General features: G+C 45.4%; 2 protein-coding genes across 8 annotated transcripts; both read right to left on the bottom strand.

Annotated features, from left to right (window-relative positions):
• Window positions 1-24: 24 nt before the first annotated feature.
• tpd52l1 (tpd52 like 1) lies at window positions 25-8,872 on the bottom strand. 7 transcript variants are annotated; one of them, XM_084699401.1, is made up of 11 exons: window positions 8,752-8,872; window positions 8,351-8,542; window positions 7,464-7,975; window positions 6,906-6,926; window positions 5,404-5,522; window positions 4,984-5,132; window positions 4,216-4,317; window positions 3,612-3,644; window positions 3,134-3,148; window positions 2,196-2,256; window positions 25-1,775 (listed from the first exon to the last, which is right to left on the bottom strand). In XM_084699401.1, the coding sequence occupies exons 3-11, from the start codon at window positions 7,618-7,620 to the stop codon at window positions 1,656-1,658; spliced, it is 777 nt and encodes a 258-aa protein (XP_084555527.1). In that variant the 5' UTR covers window positions 7,621-7,975; window positions 8,351-8,542; window positions 8,752-8,872; the 3' UTR covers window positions 25-1,655. The 7 variants fall into 7 exon arrangements, with proteins under 7 accessions (XP_084555527.1, XP_084555524.1, XP_084555526.1 ...); XM_084699398.1 differs by lacking the exon at window positions 7,464-7,975; XM_084699400.1 differs by lacking the exons at window positions 6,906-6,926; window positions 7,464-7,975.
• Window positions 8,873-8,953: 81 nt separating this feature from the next.
• Window positions 8,954-18,707, bottom strand: rnf217 (ring finger protein 217). Its single transcript, XM_084699394.1, has 6 exons — window positions 17,440-18,707; window positions 14,044-14,274; window positions 13,566-13,730; window positions 12,456-12,657; window positions 11,438-11,509; window positions 8,954-11,121 (listed from the first exon to the last, which is right to left on the bottom strand). Exons 1-6 carry the CDS (start codon window positions 18,373-18,375, stop codon window positions 11,045-11,047), a joined length of 1,683 nt encoding a protein of 560 aa, XP_084555520.1. The 5' UTR covers window positions 18,376-18,707; the 3' UTR covers window positions 8,954-11,044.
• Window positions 18,708-18,873: the final 166 nt, after the last annotated feature.

The following is an 18,873-nucleotide window of genomic DNA, read 5'->3' as shown; positions in this document are numbered from 1 at the left end:
TTTGAATCAACAGGAGATAAAATGTTGGTTTGAACAAATATTTTATTAATGTTAAGAGTTGCAGAAAAAAAACAGTTCACAATGTCATAACTTTAGTGGGGTACTTTTTACATAAATTGTTATTACAAATAGTTCTTAAAAACAAAAACAATTTGGTTTTGATCTCACTTGCAAAATAGTGCAACTGTTCTGTTTGATAAAACCCTATGGGATCATGTCAGCCTTGTCTGCTTTTATAAACCTGCAAAATGCAACTTCAGCAGACCAGTTATGTGAAGAGACCATACAGGTATGACAGCACAGCTAACCTTGAATACAACCTATGACCTGTCACATTCACACTGAAATGACCACTTGTTCTTGTTAATAATCCTTAGGAATACTCCCAATGTAAGATTTGATTGGCAGGAATTGCATTTCATGTTAATATTATAGTGTTAATTAAGGACATTATAGTTCAGGCCCTTACCCCACAGTGCAGAGTACACCTTTTGCAGGTGACAGTTCAAGTATTATTACCTAACATTACCTTTGACCCCTGCATGATCCCCTATGACCCAGTAATGATGAGACTGGCCTCTCATTGGGCATTTCTTAAAAGCACATACAGATAAAAGTCAGTTGCTCTACTAAAGGTAATAAAACAGTTTGACTGTTATAAAAATCATGTTTTGATTAAGTACAAGTATATCTGCACTGCTAAACATGTACACTAAGTAGATGTCTGCTATAACAGGGCAGACTGACAGACTGTTTGAAATACAGGGACAGGAGAATAGAAAACAGCTCTGAGTGTGCATGGCCCAGATTCCAAGACAAGAATTATGCCTCGTCCTAAAGTAATTCAATGAAGATTTGCATTGAAAAAATTTGAGGCTAGGACCGAGCTTCATCCATGTCTGGGAAACTGGGCCTAAATGTTTTTTTCAGAGCAGCCAGTACAGTGTCACCTGAAGGCCAGAGGGAGGCAGCAGACAGCTGGACCTGAATAGGGCAGGGATCAGGGGAAAGCCTGAGGTCTCCGTGGTTACGTTCCTGTGACTGTTCTACAGTCAGCTCCTCCCTACATCCGAATATTGTTCTAAAACAGGTCTGTTTGATTTAACACCAATCAGCACTTTCAGGATTATTCTACTGGCTTCACTCTACTGTGTGACCTAAATCAACTGTACCTCATGTGTTTTTGAAGTCTGATAGTCCTACAGTGTGACCAAGTTGTGTCTGAGCTACAGAATGTATGTTGATCCTAGCTAAGAGTAAAGAGGGAACGAGCTCTGGCACTTTCACCATCTGAAATCAACATCACTTGTCTGCTCTTGATTGATCTTGTCTGGCAGGGTGTACCAAGTGAGCTCCGCCCACGAAGACAGACGAGGCCCACCACACACTCCAGGCAGACTCTATGGTTCAGTATATGATATAATATAACAGCATACACTATAACAGGTAACATACAATATATGTGGTATACTGTAGTGTACTGTAGTGTAACAGTAGTAGTCAGTGTTGGAGGACAGTAACAGTGGTCAGTGTTAAAGGGCAGTGACAGTAGTCATGGACAGTAACTGGAAAAATTTCAAATAGTCCGAACCACCCCGGGCTCCATCCCTTGCCTGCTCGGAGCTGTCTGGTGTTTGGTCTTGCAAGTGGTTAGTCTAGCGGGTCTCTTCCGGGCTGTCAATCAGGTGGTTGGAGGGCGTGTCCTGGGTGCTGGCGTGGGCTGCTGAGGACAGCACCTCCTCGAAGCTCCCCCCGGTCCCGCCCACTTTGGTCTGCTCCAGAGCCGAACACACCCAGGGAGGGGAGGGGGGGACACATCCACCGCGTACACACAAGAACACGTTAAAATAGGCTGGATTGGCTACATTGTATGGCAATCTCTCTTACTGTCCTCCCTCTTTACCATACCTCTCTCACTCTATTTCTCCGTCTTTCTCTCTCCACCTCTAATCCCCTTTCTACTTGTCTCTCTCTGCCTAGTGTTATTGTTCTCAGTAGGCTGCTGTTTAACGTAATTTAGTAGGTGTGTATAAATAGCCATCAGGCTAAGCCAGGTTCTTAGTCTGACACAAACTACATCTAGGTGAAACATTGAATATGATACACCCAGGCCTCCCATGTTGACCCCCCTGCTGATGTTCCGGAGGAGGATGAACAGCAGTACTTGGATAGAGAAAGGAGCTGCTTCTTAATACCTTTATGTTGGAGACGGTGCTCTCCACCTTCTCCTCAAAGGACTTGAAGCTGGGGGAGTTTCTGTTGGTCGAGCAGATGAATGTTAGCCTACTGGTGATGGTCAATTTAGGATAGACTTGATATAACAGTGCTCTAATTAGACTGCAGACACTCACATAATAGTAAACCATGGAAATCACCTGCTCAGGTCAAATCAGGAAAGTTGTAAAGCTGTTCTAGATTTCAGTGTGTCTGGACGTTATAAGTTACTGAGCATAGATACCTCACAACTGAGCACACACACACAGCTATGCTGAACCACACACACATTTACCTCATGGTAGGCATGCTCATAGAATGTCTGATAGAGTAGCTGTCCCCAGAGAGCAAGGTCAAGAGAGAGGGGTTAATGATTAATAAGGCGTTACATACCGTAAACGCAAACGTCCGCACACATACACACACACGTGCACATACACGTACACAGTGAATACAAATAAATACAGATAGTTCAGACTGCAGGCTAAAGCAAACACTTTTCCTTTCAGTTTATGTAGAACCATCGTGTAGCAAGAAACCATTTTTATCGTAGCTTGACTGAACTATGCATGTAGAGTAGGCAGACAGACAGGCAGACAGAAACTGGGACCCTGCACTGGAACTAAAATTCTAAATGAAACTCATCAGCGTTCCATCAGTGGTCTTATTTACTTAGAGATCAGGTGCTCCCTGAAACTGATGTAATTAATTTGCAAACTGTTTGCTGCTAGTGTAGTGTGTGTGCATGTTTTTGTGTGTGTAATTCATGTGTGTTGGGAAAAGGTCATAGATCTTCAGTTCCAGTCCAGTTCCTGAGATGGTAGCAGTCTTTATCCCAAACACATGCACACATGAACTCTAACAGCACACCATATCTTACTGAACACCATGTCAACATGAACAGCACACCACATCTTACCCTATTGAATTTGATCTTTTGAAGCATAACAGGAAAAACAGACAAACATTTGGTTTGTTTCATCATTGTTTCTCTGTACCAGTGAACTGCCAAATGCACAGCAGCATGTTCAGAACCACACACACTTCAAATGCAATCAATCATCAAAAAACAAACAAAATAACTGGTTACTGGTAATACTCTTTACACCTTAAGCTGCAGACATAGTTCTGAATATATATTCATGAATCATGTCATGAATATATCTTCGGAACTATGTCTGCAGCTTATGCTACATGCTGCTGAGATATTTAATCAGTTAATTTACTAGTTAGTAGATCATTTACTGGTTAGCATCAGGAGTTCAGAATCACACAGATACTCAGTCATGGGAAACACACTCGGGGATGCAAACAGACATGCATGCAAATTACTAAAACACTAAAGCACACGCATGCACATACACACACACACGAACACACACACACAAGGAACATACCTCCGGGGATACAGTAATTCTAAACCATATATGCTGTAAGACATAAAGAATGTCTTGTTGCCTTGTCTGTTGACACTTAGTAACAGCATGAAGACAACATGGAGTTGGGAATTCCATCATGCACAACATTAGTCAGTTAATATCTGTATTGTGAATAACATGTAGTTGGTAAACTTTCATGAATAAAAGTGTGTTTTGTGTGTGGCTCTGTTTGTCCCTGTAGGACCACCATACAGCTGATCCCAGACCAGCGATTGGGGAAATATATACTCCAGCTCACAGCATGAGAGCTATAAGCTGCTTACTACCAGACTTATACAACACCCCCCTCCCTCCACCACCACCACTCCAAGCTGTAATAGTCATCTCAAGTATCTGGTCAAAGGGGTAGGGGCAGGTTAAGAGACATACATTTGGAGGTGTTGGGTAGACCTTTAGGGCAAAGGAGGGGGGTAGAATTGGACTGCATTACCACTGAATCTATGGGTAGTGCATGTGGCATGGCAGACATTGACTCCACAACAAAGATCAATAGATTCAATAATTGATTGATAATTATATCAAGCTTGCTGGTGTGTAGTGGTAACAGGAAGTGACATTATACCTCATGTCTCCAAACTTCCTGCTGATGGCAGACCCCAGATTGTTGAATGCTGCAGAGGTTTTCTGGCCTGCTGTGCTGAAGGTCTCTGACGTCTTCTTGTACCTGGGCACACACACACACACACACAGGAACGCACAGTGTAAGTGTCTGCATCTCTCTCCCAGTAGTGGTATAAGGTATCAGTCAGAGCCAGGACAGAGTAACTGATACAGCTGCTCTAACAACATACTGCCTTTGGTTTCTGCAAACTCTTTAAATAATTTAATCAGGCAGACAGACAAGCAGAAGGGCGACAGGCCTACAGACAGACAGACAGGAAGGTAGACAGGAAGGTAGACTGACAGGCTAATAGGAAGGCAGGAAGCTCAGCTGATGTCACAGAATTTATTGACTGAGGTGGATGTCCCAGCATGCTGTCTGATTTTATGCTCCTAACGAGCAGCAGAATCTTATGCTGCTGTCTGCATGACTGACCTCAGTATCTGTGTACCTCCCTCGGTGATGGCCATGAAAGAAATCTTTACTGAAAGGACGTGTGTACCTTCAGGGCTGAGTCCTGACCCTCCTCTCCAGTCTCCCTCTCTATATCTATTTCTCTTTTGTCTCCCTCCCCCCCTCCTACTTACACAGCTTAAATGCCAGAATGATGGACTCTCCCTGTGACATTCTATGAATGGCAACAATAACAACAACCTACCCTCATCGCACACACACACACGTGCGCGCACACACACACGTGCGTGTACGCACACGGGCCCATGTACTTACGCGGTGGAGGTCTGCATGTCGTACCAGCTGCGGCTGAAGTTGTTGCGCAGCTCACTGAGGGGGGTGATGCCCAGCTTCTGCTTCAGCTCTGCATGCTGCTTCTCCTTTGAGGACAGGACCTGCCTCAGAGTAGAGATCTCCTCCTCTAACTGGAGAGGAGATGAGAGGGACAGATGAGATGAGGGATGGATATACGCTGTATTCTACTGTACATTGTATCGTGTAGCTGCTGTTTGAACAACCCTAAACTCAAAGCCAGAGGAGACAGTTGTCCCTTTAGTATACTGAGTTATAAATTCGAAACTATCTGTCAAACTACTTCCATATTTACATAACTGTTCACCTGCTCTGTCTGTGAGTATGCAAATGACCCAAACCATCCCCGTCTCTTTCCCTCCCTCTCCCCTCCTCTTCTCATACCTTGGCAAGCTCCTGCTGGATCTCCTCCCTCTCCTCTTCGGTCACAGTGTTGTTGAGGTCCACGTCTGACACCATGTTGTCCTCCTCCGATTCCCTGAGAGGCTCTGCATCAAGCAGACCTGCGACACACACCAACACACACACACAATCTGAGGTTTAACATCAGTGAGATGAGCCAGCCTGCCAGCCAGCTGGCATCATCTCTGCTGGATTCATCAGAACAGGTCTGTTCCCCTGATAACTGCTGGAGAGCTCTGAACTTTGGTCTGTCAACCAGCACAAAAAATGGTCTGACCATAAACCACACAGCTTCTACATCCTCTATTTGTAATGTTCCCGCTCTTAACTTGATTTGCTATTGTCCACTGTTCCTCTTAACAGTTTCTGGAACTGAACTGTAATTTCATTACCTCCAACAGAGGACAGATCCAAAGCCCTGGTGTGTATTTGTGCCTGTGTGCATGCCTGTCTGGCAGCCTGCCTGCGTAATAGTCCTTATTACATGATATTTGGATAGTGTGTTCACTCTCTCGGGTTCGTCATAACAGAGGATGACACCGGGAGTCCATGGGGATGAGGATAAGGGTTGGTCATCCCAGTGAATTATATAGTATTTCTGCCCTGATGCTGGCAACCTCCGAATTTGGCATCTGTTGTTAGAGCCCAAATAAGTATGTCCCGTCACCCTTAGGAGGTGAGGGATCTTTGTAATCTAGTCTTTAGCAGTGGGGATCACTTGTGATCTGGTCCAATAGTATAGACAGAGAGGTGAAGGATCTCTAGTGATCTCTGGTCATGTAATCAATAGCAGGGAGGAATTGCTGGTGATCTATTCCCCTTGCAGTGAGGGATCTCTGTCTAAAGACATGTGGATTATAAACTCTTTACTCAAACTCATCATGAAGTGATCATTGGCTGGGGTGTTTGGCCTCCAGACCCCTCGCCGTCTCTGCCGTTACGTAATCTCTGGCAGCAGTAGGATTGCCCTCTGGGATTATCTAACTAGATTTAACTTTAGGCAGCATGCCATCCAGGGCACAATGAAGGGAAGATTTTGAAGTATCTTACAGAAGAGGGAAGGCGTCCCTCCTCATCCAGACAGAATGAGGTAAGAGACTACATGCTCTTATGGTTCTTCCCTTTGGCACTTAATTTTTGGTTGTTCACAATGTGTGCTTCTTGTTTTGGCTACCCGCAATGCTTTGGGGCTATCTTGTTGTTATTATCAGTGACCTATGCACTTTGTAAAGCTCTCTCTTGGAAGTCGCTTTGTATAAAAGCATCTGCTAAATGAATACATGTAAATGTAAGAGGGGAAGAAGACAGGCCTTGAGAGACCAGGAGAAAGATTGGGATAGTGGGGTGGGGTTTGGATGGTAGACACAAAATGGAGATACAAGAAAAGTGGCCAGGGGAGAACAGTGGGGAGGTAACCCTGCATGGTGATGTGTTTCAGTAGGATTTCCTTCAGAAGCAGTAGGAACAGCAGAAGACTACATTACCTGTTCTCAGGTGTCCCCTCTCTTCATTTGGAAGCAGGAAGGAGGGGGGAGGGATCAGGTTAACTTGATGCACTTGATAACATTTCATTATATTTTCTACAGGGCCTATACGGATGAGGTGGTTCTGAACATAACAATAATGGTAGATGGCCGTGTTTATGTATTTGCTGCTTTGGGCTGGTGATGAGCTTGACCATGTGACTTATGGTCACATGTCCATGTCCACTCTCTACCATGTCCATGGATGTCAGGACACCATCGATACGGATTTAGTTCTACACGATCACATGTTAGTCATCTATGACACAACAGTAGATAACTTCCTACTGGTATACATTTAGCTAACTTCCGACTGTTGGGAATGAGGAAACGTTCAGTTGTTAGACATTAACTTCCCACTGTTGGGGACTAAACTAACCACCAACTGTTGGGACTGAGCTAACCTCCTAGTCTCAGTTAGTCTACTTGTATTGAAGTGTTCTAGGTCTAGGGATTGCTGCTAGTACAGACGTGTACTAGATCTAGGGGTCTCAGCTTGTCTACTATGAAGTGGATCACCTGCAGCTTCCAGATGCATGTCATAGTGACTGGGCATGACCCAGTCCTCAGACAGGGACATCTTACCCCAGTCCTCCCCAGCAGGGCCCTCGCCCCAGTCCCCGACCACCGCCTCCCCCAGAACACTGGAGTACAGATCTGGGAGGACGACCGGCATGGCAGCGGGGTGGGAGACAAGAGCACTAAGTTACACACGCACGCATGCATGCAGACATGACAGACTCCATGGCCCATCCTTAGTCACCATGAGAAGCCTAGAGCAGCAGCATTCATAGATGGGGATCTGGGGCTGTTGGTAAACATAGCATTTTTGGGGTTGAAAAACAAACCCATATTCATCTTGTTTTGCAGATAGGGCAAAGATAATATTCATACTGAGGGGAAATACTACAAAGTTGGGTCCACTTTGCTCTGCCCTGTCGGCAGCGGAATACCTCCGGTCACAAGATTTCTATTAGTGTGTTCTGAAGACGAGGGGAGGAAATCTTAGGCCTCGGGCCGGTCATATGTCTCTGAAATGAATGTGAACAAACCCGTTCGACTGTCAATGCATTGCATTAGAGCCAATTGAAGCTGATTTAAAGATGTTCGGTTTCTGCAGCGGAGAAAGAGTACCACATGGTCTAGTTAAGTAGATGCGTCATGATAAGTTAATTCTAGTCTCAACTGGCTAGTGCGTTGATGTTGATGATGATGAGAATGATCACAGTGAGGAAGTCTATCATTTTATCAATAACTAATCTAGAATATTACGACATCGAGTGTGTAATAAGACCAACGCATCTTGCACACTATATTTTCCTATTTAAAGAACATAATGATCATCATCTAGACCATTTAACAATAGCTAATAGTTTACATATTTTGAAGTAATCGTTTAAACTCACCTTGTTGTCTGGTTTCCATAGTGCTCCGGTGAACTACTTGAAGTAAATATTAATTACTCTCCGCTTCAGAAGTAAGTGCAGTAGCTTGCGCGGTTGTAAGAACACAGTGTTTACGATTATCCGGCGTCACCGACTGTACAGTCTGGAAGGGCGGAGCGTCGCCCTGGCCGAACAGGACTGGACAGGTTATTCCTATCAATTGAATACGTCAGACCACAATGCCAACATGGCATACACATAACATTAAAAATGTCCACACCAATGGCAACCAATAAGTGGAATTGTTGACTGCACTCTTCCTGATTCAATCGGAGACCTGAAATAATAAACTGTTGAAACTGTCTTTAAATAAAAACTTGCTTATCCAACCATTTTGACAGTGCTTATAGATAGACGCCTACATGTTTGTATTTGGTGGCCGTTGTCTGATACATTGTTTCATTATCAACGCTGCCTTCCGAGAAAGTCGTTAGCCGTTATGAACGTTCACTGGTTTACTTCTGCCCTCTGATGGCGGAACGCGGCGCCTGTGACTGTTTGAAGGATGAAGAGCAGAGCGTGACACACACAGTATGATCAACAACACACAACTCAGTCAGAACAGGCATTTCAAAAGCTATTTTTAATGTCTCCCTCAGGTAAAATACAGGAGTCATATATGTAAAGATAGCAGTGTATCTTTGAACTCCAGCCACCAGGAGCAGAGATCTGTGCAAACCTAGACATTAAATACTCTACTCTCTGTGATGTGGTGGTTTCCAGCTAGTGTTCAGCCTACATCTAGGATCAGTAGAGAAACTGACCATCTACCTGCTATTGTGCAAACTACTTGAGTACAGGATCAGAGGCAAGGTCCTCTGGAGTGAAAGTCAAAGTAACATCGGAGATTGAGTTTACTTCTAGATTATAAGAGGGCCAGTTTTCCACAAACAGATTAGGCCTCATCTGAAAATCATTCAAAGTGTTGTAATCTGGGACCAGGTATAATTTGAGTATCTGGTCTGTGAAGTTCTAAATCTGTATAAGACTTCTATAAAGGCACCAGATGAATGTTAATGGAACATGTTAATACACGGCTATAACATGTAAGACATATGGCTCAAACATGCTAAAAACATGTTCACAAATAGCTTGTAACAACATGATATGAACATCACAGTAACAACATGTTAATAACAGTGTAACAACATTGCAGTGCCATGTGACCGACAGTGTAACAATATTGCAGTGACGTGTTACTTGTTTTCAATAACAGTGTAATTCCTGTATGGCACCCCTGGGGTCTTCAGACAGCGAGAGCTCCCTACGGTGACACAGAAGGGGAGGCCATCTACCCTCACCTCACACCCTCAACCTCCCACTGGATGCTGCGTCAGGATCAATCGCCTAACAAAATCTGAGGATCTAAACATGTCAAATCAAAATGGCATCTGCACGTGAGAGTCTTCTCAGGGTGAGTCCTGACAGCGTGTCAGCAGACCTACTCTCCCTTGGTGAGAGTTCTGGGAGCAGCATAGTGTTGCTGTGGTACACACCAGTGGTGGTTACAGGAGTAGAAAGACAGGCATACAGACAGACAACTCAGGAAACAGACAGGCAGAAAGAGAGACCGGCAGGGAGTGACTCAGTTGAAAGAGGGCAGAATGGGAAGGAAATCACCCTGAGTAACAAATATAAAAGTTAAACTTGTAATCGTGATGCACTATGATGTGATAAGAAAGACCTGATGGTAACCATAGAGAAGTACATTTTCATCATCATCACTTGTGTTTTCCTGTTGCAGGATAACACAAATCCTGGACAGGTTTCAATTAATCAACCTTGTCTTTATGATAGACTGAAGTGATTGTTCCATGCAGCAGTTAATTAGTCCCCTACACACAGTCTCACCATTCCTACCCTGTCCCAGAGTGTATCTGTGGTCTGCAGATGAAAAAGATGTGATGGTTCTATAAATCTGGGGGAAGTTCTGGTGCGTTCTAGAACTCTCCAGAGGTAACTTAGCTCTTCTAGAATTCTGGGAGATATTCTGACTCAGCTGACAGCCCCCTCATTAGCCAAAACATATTCCAATATTTTAAGAATTATTTTTTCTGTATGTACTGATGACATACATCAAAGGTACAGTTTACTGATACAGAGCAACCTATATTCAAGCTTGTCTAAATAATAAAAATATGTTTTGACAAGTAGTTTTTCATGGCAGAGAAATGTATTAATCCAAATAAGTTGGGGCCCACCTCCTTCTACATATGTCTAGGGCTGTGGACCGAGAATATCTCTTGGCAACACAGAACAAAACCAAGCGAGCCATGTCCCAAACAGACAAGAGATGAGAGAACACACCCTCACTGAAGCTCTGATTATTGTTTCACAACAAACACATTCTGTTGATGATGCACATACCACTGTGTGGGCACAAAACTGCTGTTGGCACAGCAAGATGAGGCTTAGAGACACTAGTGTGTGTGTGCGTGTGTGTGGATGTTATTTGGCCAGGCCTACACCTCACTCAAACACAAGCACCACTCACAGTGCACATGTCATAGAATTCTCACAAACTATCAGTAATTCAACTGTGTCATGTGGCTATTCATGTACACAAAACACAATCCCTGAAAAGGCTGAATAAATAATATGGTGTTAGGGTTGAGCAGAGCAAGGCCTTGGAGGGGGGATGTGGGAGGGGCCTCCTCAGATCCAGCGGCCGGTGCCATGGGTCCGTTTCCTCCTCCTCTTACAGATGTAGTAGATGGGGAAGGCCACCAGTCCTAGAGAGGAGGGACAGACTGGTTAAAGAACATAGGGGTGGGGTACACCTCAACACCTGTCATGTCTGTTGCTGTACATGGTTATCTGCAGTCTTCCTGTTGCAGTCTAACACAGATAAGCTGTGGATGTGTGTGTTAATGTTATCTAAAACTGATAAGCAGCCTGTTCGTTTTTGTTTACACCAACAAAGGAGGCACTTATGTCTCTCTCTCTCTCTCTGTGTGTGTGTGTGTGTGTGTGTGTGTGTGTGTGTGTGTGTGTGTGTGTGTGTGTGTGTGTGTGTGTGTGTGTGTGAGAAAGATAGATCCTTCTTACCTATAACCAGAGACAGAGCTCCAATCACCACCATCAGCACAATGACCACCGGTGCTACCACCACTTTGCTGACTGGAGAGAGGGAGGGAAGAGGGCCGGAGAGAGCAGGAGAGAGAGGGAAGAGGACCGGAGAGAGCAGGAGAGGGAAGGAAGTAGGGATGGGGGAAGGAGAGAGAGGGAGACTTAAAGGATCTAGTTAAAGATCTAGAGGGTTGGCAGTAACCTGTCCATTTCTGGAGTAGTATCAGTGTGGCATTTGAAAAATATTTGGAAAGTGTGATATTTGGAAAGTATGTGGACAGTAACTCCTTTCAACAGCTCTTTATCCTTCTACTCTCCAGATTCACACGGTTGAATTGAGCCATTGTTTAACATGTAACTGTTATCACACTTGTGGTGTTAATTTTTAATGTACATGCCAGAGGAAATAGAAGGAGCCTTTCATTTGGGAATTTGTTTTAGTAGCCCAGTCCCCTCTGCTGTTTCCTAGGCCCAGATGTACGGTGACCTGCTACTGGAAAGGACTGCAGGAACAGTAAGTGAGATGCAGTCCCCCTGGGGCTGCTGGGTAATGTAGTTTAGAATTTCAGAGGGCTACATTAGCTCCTTGTGTGTCAGATGGCTTCCCAGGCCCCCTGCGGTTGTTAACTAGCTCCAGGCTAACAAGGTACCATCTGCACCATCAGTGCTCAAGAGAAACAGGGGATCCAGCTACTGCATGTCATGATCTAGGGGAGATAGAGCTCCACTTAAAGAAAACACATACAGATGCACACACATTCACACACGTAGACACACATGCATACACCTCAGTTCAGCAGGCTCTGATCTGGCAAAAAAACAATTACCAGCTCTTTCTTTGCTGCCATTGTTGACTCCAGTATCCTGATGACATGCAAATCTTTCAGGCACACATTTGCTCAGACAGACAGACAGACAGAGAGACAGAGAGACAGAGAGACAGAGAGACAGAGAGAGAGAGAGAGAGAGAGAGAGAGAGAGAGAACAACCAGCCTACCACACACAGAACCTCTAACCAGGCGTCGGAGGTGGGGCTTCTCAGGCAGGTAGCGGTACTTGCAGCCAAACACGCTGAGGTTGGAGGTGTGGTCTCCGAAGAAGCGCAGGTGGCGGTACTTCTCCCCACAGCGGTAGCAGAAGTTGGTGTTGCACTGCGTGCAAGTCATGTGATCGCAGCCCTCTGTGCGTTGTATGTGGATCTAGAGGAGCGTTAAGGTTTTTGTCAGTATCACACATTATCACACTTTGTCATGGTCACACATCTCATGAGTTATCATTCAACTTGTCAAACTTAATCACTTGTTATATTACATTATCCAGTACTGTAGGATGTTTACATCTAAACCCCTGTTGGTTTTCTTGGAACCAACTTGTGAACATTTGTGTGATTTGCTCAATTTGGCCCATATGCCTCTGAGCTGATTAACAGTGTGGAACATATAGTCCCGCTGTCTCCTGTCCTGTCCTGACTCATGTTGATGCTGACCAGAGAGAGATGGTCTGACAAACTGTCAAGCTAACAACCTGACGAGACAACCTTATGGCTAGCTAACAATCTGAATAAACAACAATCTGTCTAACAGCCCAGTCCATCTGTAAAAATCATTAACAGCTCAGTATGTCAGAATGATGTTGGATCAAACATCGCTGTTCGGTAGGTATGGCTAGGCTAGGCTTAGCCATGTTAGCTGCTAGATTTAGCTATGTTATTAAGATAGACTGGTTTTAATGACATCAAGGTTGACTCTCTGCCCAGGGTAGTCTCATGACTTTCCCCAACACCAACTCAGTCCAAGCAGCTTTTGTTTGAAGCTGAGGTAGCAACAACAACAACTAACAGACATCCTGCCAGATAAGCAGCTTCTCCTTCCTGTCCGGCTGACACAGAAGACTCCTCAGTGCCGAAGAACATCTCTACCTATTTTACGCTAAACTGGTTGAATACTAAAAGGACTTGACCTCACTTTGCTGAAGCAGCATTTGTTTGCCAGTGACAACATGTTAGAGTTTGATTACCATCTCTACCAGTACCCTCATTAGGCTCAGCCAGGGGGCCAATCGAGGCCAAGGCCCAAGTCTCTGCTCCATTCCCAGCCCCAGTACCAACCTTGCAGCGGGGGCACTTCTGGGCATTCCTCTGGCCGTGCTCGACAACACTGGCCCAGGTCCGCAGCAGCTTGTCTCCCCTCCGGTAGTCACGACACTTCAGACCCTGGTGCCAGGGGGCGTGGCACTTAAAACACCACACAAAATGACACTTACTGCACTGGACCTGTCATGGAATAGGAGAAAAAGGGGAAGACAAAAGAGAGATGCCAGCAGATAGGAGACAGATAAGGTTTGAATAGGGTGGTGGGGAAGAGGGGGAAAGTGAGGATATGAAGATGAAATAAGAGGACATGGTGGTAGGGAAGAGGAGGAGGACATGAAGAGGAGGGAAGAGAGCAGAGGAGAGATTGTTTTTTATTAGTCTCTCCAATGAAGGAGATGTCAATCACATCAAACCTTAACTTTGAGATAAAGAATCACATCACTCTAACTCTGAGATCCTTGTCACATTGTGGGGTTCACCTCCCATACCTCACCTTGTACTTGTGCTCTGCTCGGCTGGGTGTCTGAAGGGAGCGGGTCTTCAGGGAGGTGAAGAGGCTGCACTGGGGGCAAGGCTTCGTGCTGGCGTCTAATCGGCCCAACTCCAGGAAGTAGCGGTACTTTGCTACCTCCTCATTGGCCAGATGAGACACCACTACACTCTCCTCCAGGAAACCACTGCATTCTGTGATTGGACAGATGATGTCAGCCCTGCCCACTCGCACCTAAGGATGGATGATGAACAGGCTTGTCAGCCAATATTATCAAGCATGTGGTTTGAGATAACCCAATGGAGACATGATTAGCTGGGTCATACTACCAACAGTAACAGGGTTGTAAAGTATGTACGTAAAGGATAACTCAATCAACAAAAACACATACATACACACTCATTGCAAATACTTCTCTCTGTCTTGTGTACATAAGTACTTTGCTACATGGCAGAGGCAAAGTTCATTTCATTTCAAGTATACATTCATGGAGGTAGCTGTTCTGAGCTGAACATTAATCCCTAGATAGCAGAGCTGTGTGCGTCCTGAGTGCTGTGTATGATGAAAGATGCCCTGTGACCTTTACTACTCCCTAGGGGGAAAGAGAAGACGAAAGGGGAGGAAGAAGACAGGAGAGTGAAGGGTACGGCAGTGGGGGTTGGTTCAGGAGAGAATTCTTAGGCAACAATAAGATCCATTACACCACCATAGGTCATGTGACTTGGCACCAGACAGAGACTTCCTGGGAAGACTGGACAAGAGCCAGGAGAGCTAAGATGCTTAGAGACACAGAGAGAGACCTGCTCATACTGAGGACAGACAAAGAGTGACCAACTCCTAACTGGAGACAAAAATAGAAATATTTTCCTATTGAGGACAGAGAGAGACCTACTCCTACAGGGGTCATAACCCATATAGTCTAGTGTGTCCAGCTAGCTGGGGGGTGTGTGTGTCTAGCTAGTTCGGATCTGTCTGTGTCTAGCTTGCAGGAATGTGTGTGTGTGTGTGTGTAGATAGCTGAGATGTGACTGTGTCTAGTTATCTGGTATGTGTGTGTGTGGTTAGGCCTGCTGTGACAGCAGCCTGGAATACTGAAGAGGATCTGTTGTTGAGAGAACAGAGCAGCTCTGAGAACACAACTGTCAACATGAGTTGTCATAACACTGTTTACCACTACCCAGAGAACAGTGACACACACATTTACATCAGCACCTGAATTCTGGCTGTGTGCACAAAGACAATGCTGTGGTAGTTAGTGGTCATGTCAGTCTCACTTGGGTGCCTAGATTGATGTCTCATTCTATTCCACCTCTGTCACCACTAACCCTAAAACCCAATCCCAACCCTAACTCTAAACTGAGCCTTAAACCTAAACCCCAAACATCCCCCACACCCATCACATAAGAAGGCCTGAACTGGGATACTTGAGTCTAGGCTAGGCTGGGTACATTTGGTCTAAACTGGTCTGGGTTAGATTGAGGTAGGCTGGGCAAATTGTATCTAAATTGGGCAGGAATAGTCTGGCTTGAGCTTGGCGGGGCAGGGATGGGCAAGGCAAGGCTGGAGTAGGCTGGGCTTTAAAAAAAGAGGTTCACCACAGATACTGCCATGGGTGCTTTCTGACAAGGATATTATTGGATCCTTGTACAACCTAAGACTCACCGGGTGGGGCAGTGTGGATAGATCACTCAGGGTAAGAGCAGACACACCTCCATTCTACACAAGAGAGACCATCACCTCCATATCCTACACAGGAGAGACCATCACTTCCATATCCTACACAGGAGGGACCATCACCTCCATATCCTACACAGGAGAGACCATCACTTTCATATCCTACACAAGAGGGACCATCACCTCCATATCCTACACAGGAGAGACCATCACCTCCATATCCTAAAGAATACATCATGAGCTCATACTGGTAATCCTACAGATGAGAGTATCACCTCTGTCTCCGACTCTATCCTACATACTGAGATCTGTTTTGTGTGTTATTGTAACAATATAACAATGGGCGTTGGCTGTTTCACTCATGCTGGCTGTGAAGAGCAGCAGTTTAACCAAGCTGGTCTAACAGGTTAGTGCACACTCCTGCTGGACAAACGACAACCTAACTACAGGCTAACTAAAGTACCACCTGACTAAAACCTCTCTTTTTACCACCACACTTTTACTACAACAATTGCTTTACAACTTTCCTACTGCCTACCTGCAACCAACTGGTCAAATCCAATCATATTTGTATACCCTTTTTTACTGCCAATGTCATAAAGGGCTTCACACATGCCAACCGATCAGCATTTATAACTAAACCCCCAACATGACACACGCACACATACACACACTGCAGGCTCAGTCAGACGGTGCTCTGGCAGGCTGATTTCATTACGTTCCACAGAGACAGAACTCTGTGATTAAACTGTCAATAAGAACCAGCCAACCCCTGTCTCCTCCCCAGAGCCACAGCACAGGAGATACCACACACACTCACACACACATGCCAGTTCATACAGGCTGTGTCTGTGCTTCTTTCTGACTTTTCTCTTTGTGCTTACAGGAGACAACAAGGCCCCTGGTCTCAACAAAACCCCCACTATCTCTGTGATCTCAGTCTATATGTGACCCAGACCCAGACACCTCTGTCTGGGTCTGGTGTTTCTGTGTCTGTGTCGGTATAGGTGGGTATGCAACTTTTCATGGTCGCTGTGTCTGTGGTCGCTGTGTCTGTGGTTGCTGTGTCTGTGGTCACTGTGTCTGTGGTCGCTGTGTCTGTGGTCGCTGTGTCTGTGGTCGCTGTGTCTGTGGTCGCTGTGTCTGTGACAGACTGAGGAGTCAGAAGAAGCCAGGTCAGGCAGAAGGATCTGAAAGCAGGAAACACATGACTTCCCTGGACCAGAAACAACAATTACTAACACAAAGAGGGAATTACATACAAACACACGCACACACAGCTCAGCTATTACTGTACAGCACATTAAGACAAGCATTCCTAACATGCACCAGCTAACACATGGCATGGGTCACTGAGACAGTGTGAGCACACACACAGGCTGAGACACACACACAACAGGCTAGGATACACACAGATACACACTCACACACTGGAGATGTTAAGAGTCTCTTTGGAGAAGCTAGGAGACTATAGGAGACGAGAAGTCTGGAGACTATAGGATCCAAGACCATAGACAAATTGCTCCTCCTATGAAAACAAATAAAGCCATAAAGCCCAACAGACAGACCTATGATGGAAGCCCAGGCCTTGTTAGAGTGGTTCTATGTTCAAACATACAGGTCTAAGGGGTCTGGCTAGACACACTTTCTCCTTTATGGTGGTGACATTTTCTGGATGCTTTAATGAACACGCACACTTCAAACAGAAATCATTTGTTTTGCTACCTGAGAACTGATGTATCTTTTTAGGCATTCCTCACAGACAGCCTTTTTGCAACAATGTAGCGGCTTTATATGCTTGTCGTCCAAACAGATTCGACACGTCATAAGAACTGATACACTGTAATCTCTGTTGTAAAAGTTGCTCAGAGATCGAGAATCGATCAAGTTCGATAACGTGTAGGGTTCTGGGACGTTACTGGGGCGGTGGCCCGTATCAGCATCGCTGTGCCTCCGCAAACCCACAGATAAATCTGCTGGTGTTACATCCGATGTAGACGGCGATATCTTCTCAATATGTTGATGTTCTGTGCTTTCACGGTTATCTGGAGGCTTCCGATAGTTGTCGTTGGCGATGCAGTACACCGTACAATAAACATGCTCCTTTAACTGAAATGAGTCGTCGTCAGTCCGGTTACTTTCACTACATTCGTCAGAATCTGTTACATCAACTTGATCCAAATCGGATGACGTTAATCCCTTCGTTTGATCCGCGATTTGCTCACTTATATCCACCGGTTCTCCCCAATTGGACTTCTCCAGGTCCAGACTTTCCATACGTTTAATGACAATTTCAACAATGTTATTATCCGAGTCTTTTTGGTCATCCGCTGTATTGTTGTTGTTGTTGAGGGTGGAAAACGACCGCGACGTCCCGAAATTCCTCTTCAAAATATGCACCGCGCTCTGTCTCCGAAAATTGTCCGTATCTTCGTTTTCTTTGCTCGTTCTCTTCTCAATTCTCTGCATGTGCATGTCCAAGTGCCTGCCCGCTGTCTGAACCTTACTGTCCTGGGCATCTTGTGCAAAATCTGTGCCCCTTGACTCAACTTTGTCGGGCAACTCTTTGTAGACATTGTAGACCGTCTCGTCCTCACAGCTCCCGATCAAACCGAGCGTGCTACACGGATAATTGTCCTCCGACATCTGGTCATCTTCCATTCCCGAATCGGAGAACAATCCATGCACGTTCCTTCCCTTCTTGCTCCAAACTCCAGTCACTAACAAAACAAAACAAAGCCGAGCAGCCTCGACTTGTGCTTCCGGGTCTAGGCTACGTGTGAGTGAGCATAAAGCTAGAGCTTTATGTTAACACTCACCAAGCCGCACATGACCTGCAGCTGCTGTCGGTCGCTTGTATAGTCGCAATTTCAGCAAGGGCTCGTTCGACCCAATAGGGTGAACTTCACGGATCCATTTGTAGCGTAATTGCGGTTCAAACATTATATATTCCATCTCAGGGGATAGACTGGCACGTGCGTATCCGCCTGGGTATCAACAGGTACCCAGGTATCCGCTGCTGCGTGACGCACAGCCTGGCGCAGCGGGATGCGCCTCCAGAGCAACTGCTAGACGAAGTCTGTAGCCTACACTTGACGTGTTCTGAGGTCAAGGCCCACACAATTCACATTCTGCACACATATACAATCCACATTCTGC

Source organism: Hypomesus nipponensis, chromosome 6 (genome assembly GCF_054491055.1).
Source record: "Hypomesus nipponensis isolate SF chromosome 6, ASM5449105v1, whole genome shotgun sequence".
NCBI lineage: Eukaryota > Metazoa > Chordata > Actinopteri > Osmeriformes > Osmeridae > Hypomesus > Hypomesus nipponensis.
Note: the sequence above shows the minus strand (reverse complement) of the source record. Positions and strands in the feature narration are given on the sequence as shown.

What these genes read in the sequence shown, in the direction of transcription:
- rnf217 (XM_084699394.1), bottom strand. Translation starts at nt 18,375, where the DNA reads ATGGAAGATGACCAGATGTCGGAGGACAATTATCCGTGTAGCACGCTC. An exon ending in AGAAGTGCCCCCGCTGCAAG is followed by an intron (nt 12,658 to 13,565) that starts GTTGGTACTGGG and finishes ACGCTCCTCTAG; the next exon opens with ATCCACATACAACGCACAGA. An exon ending in AGCTCTGTCTCTGGTTATAG is followed by an intron (nt 11,122 to 11,437) that starts GTAAGAAGGATC and finishes CCTCCTCTCTAG; the next exon opens with GACTGGTGGCCTTCCCCATC.
- tpd52l1 (XM_084699401.1), bottom strand. Translation starts at nt 7,620, where the DNA reads ATGCCGGTCGTCCTCCCAGATCTGTACTCCAGTGTTCTGGGGGAGGCG. An exon ending in GAGGGGACACCTGAGAACAG is followed by an intron (nt 5,523 to 6,905) that starts GTAATGTAGTCT and finishes TGTGTGTCGCAG; the next exon opens with GTCTGCTTGATGCAGAGCCT. An exon ending in GACATGCAGACCTCCACCGC is followed by an intron (nt 4,318 to 4,983) that starts GTAAGTACATGG and finishes GTGTGTGCCCAG; the next exon opens with GTACAAGAAGACGTCAGAGA.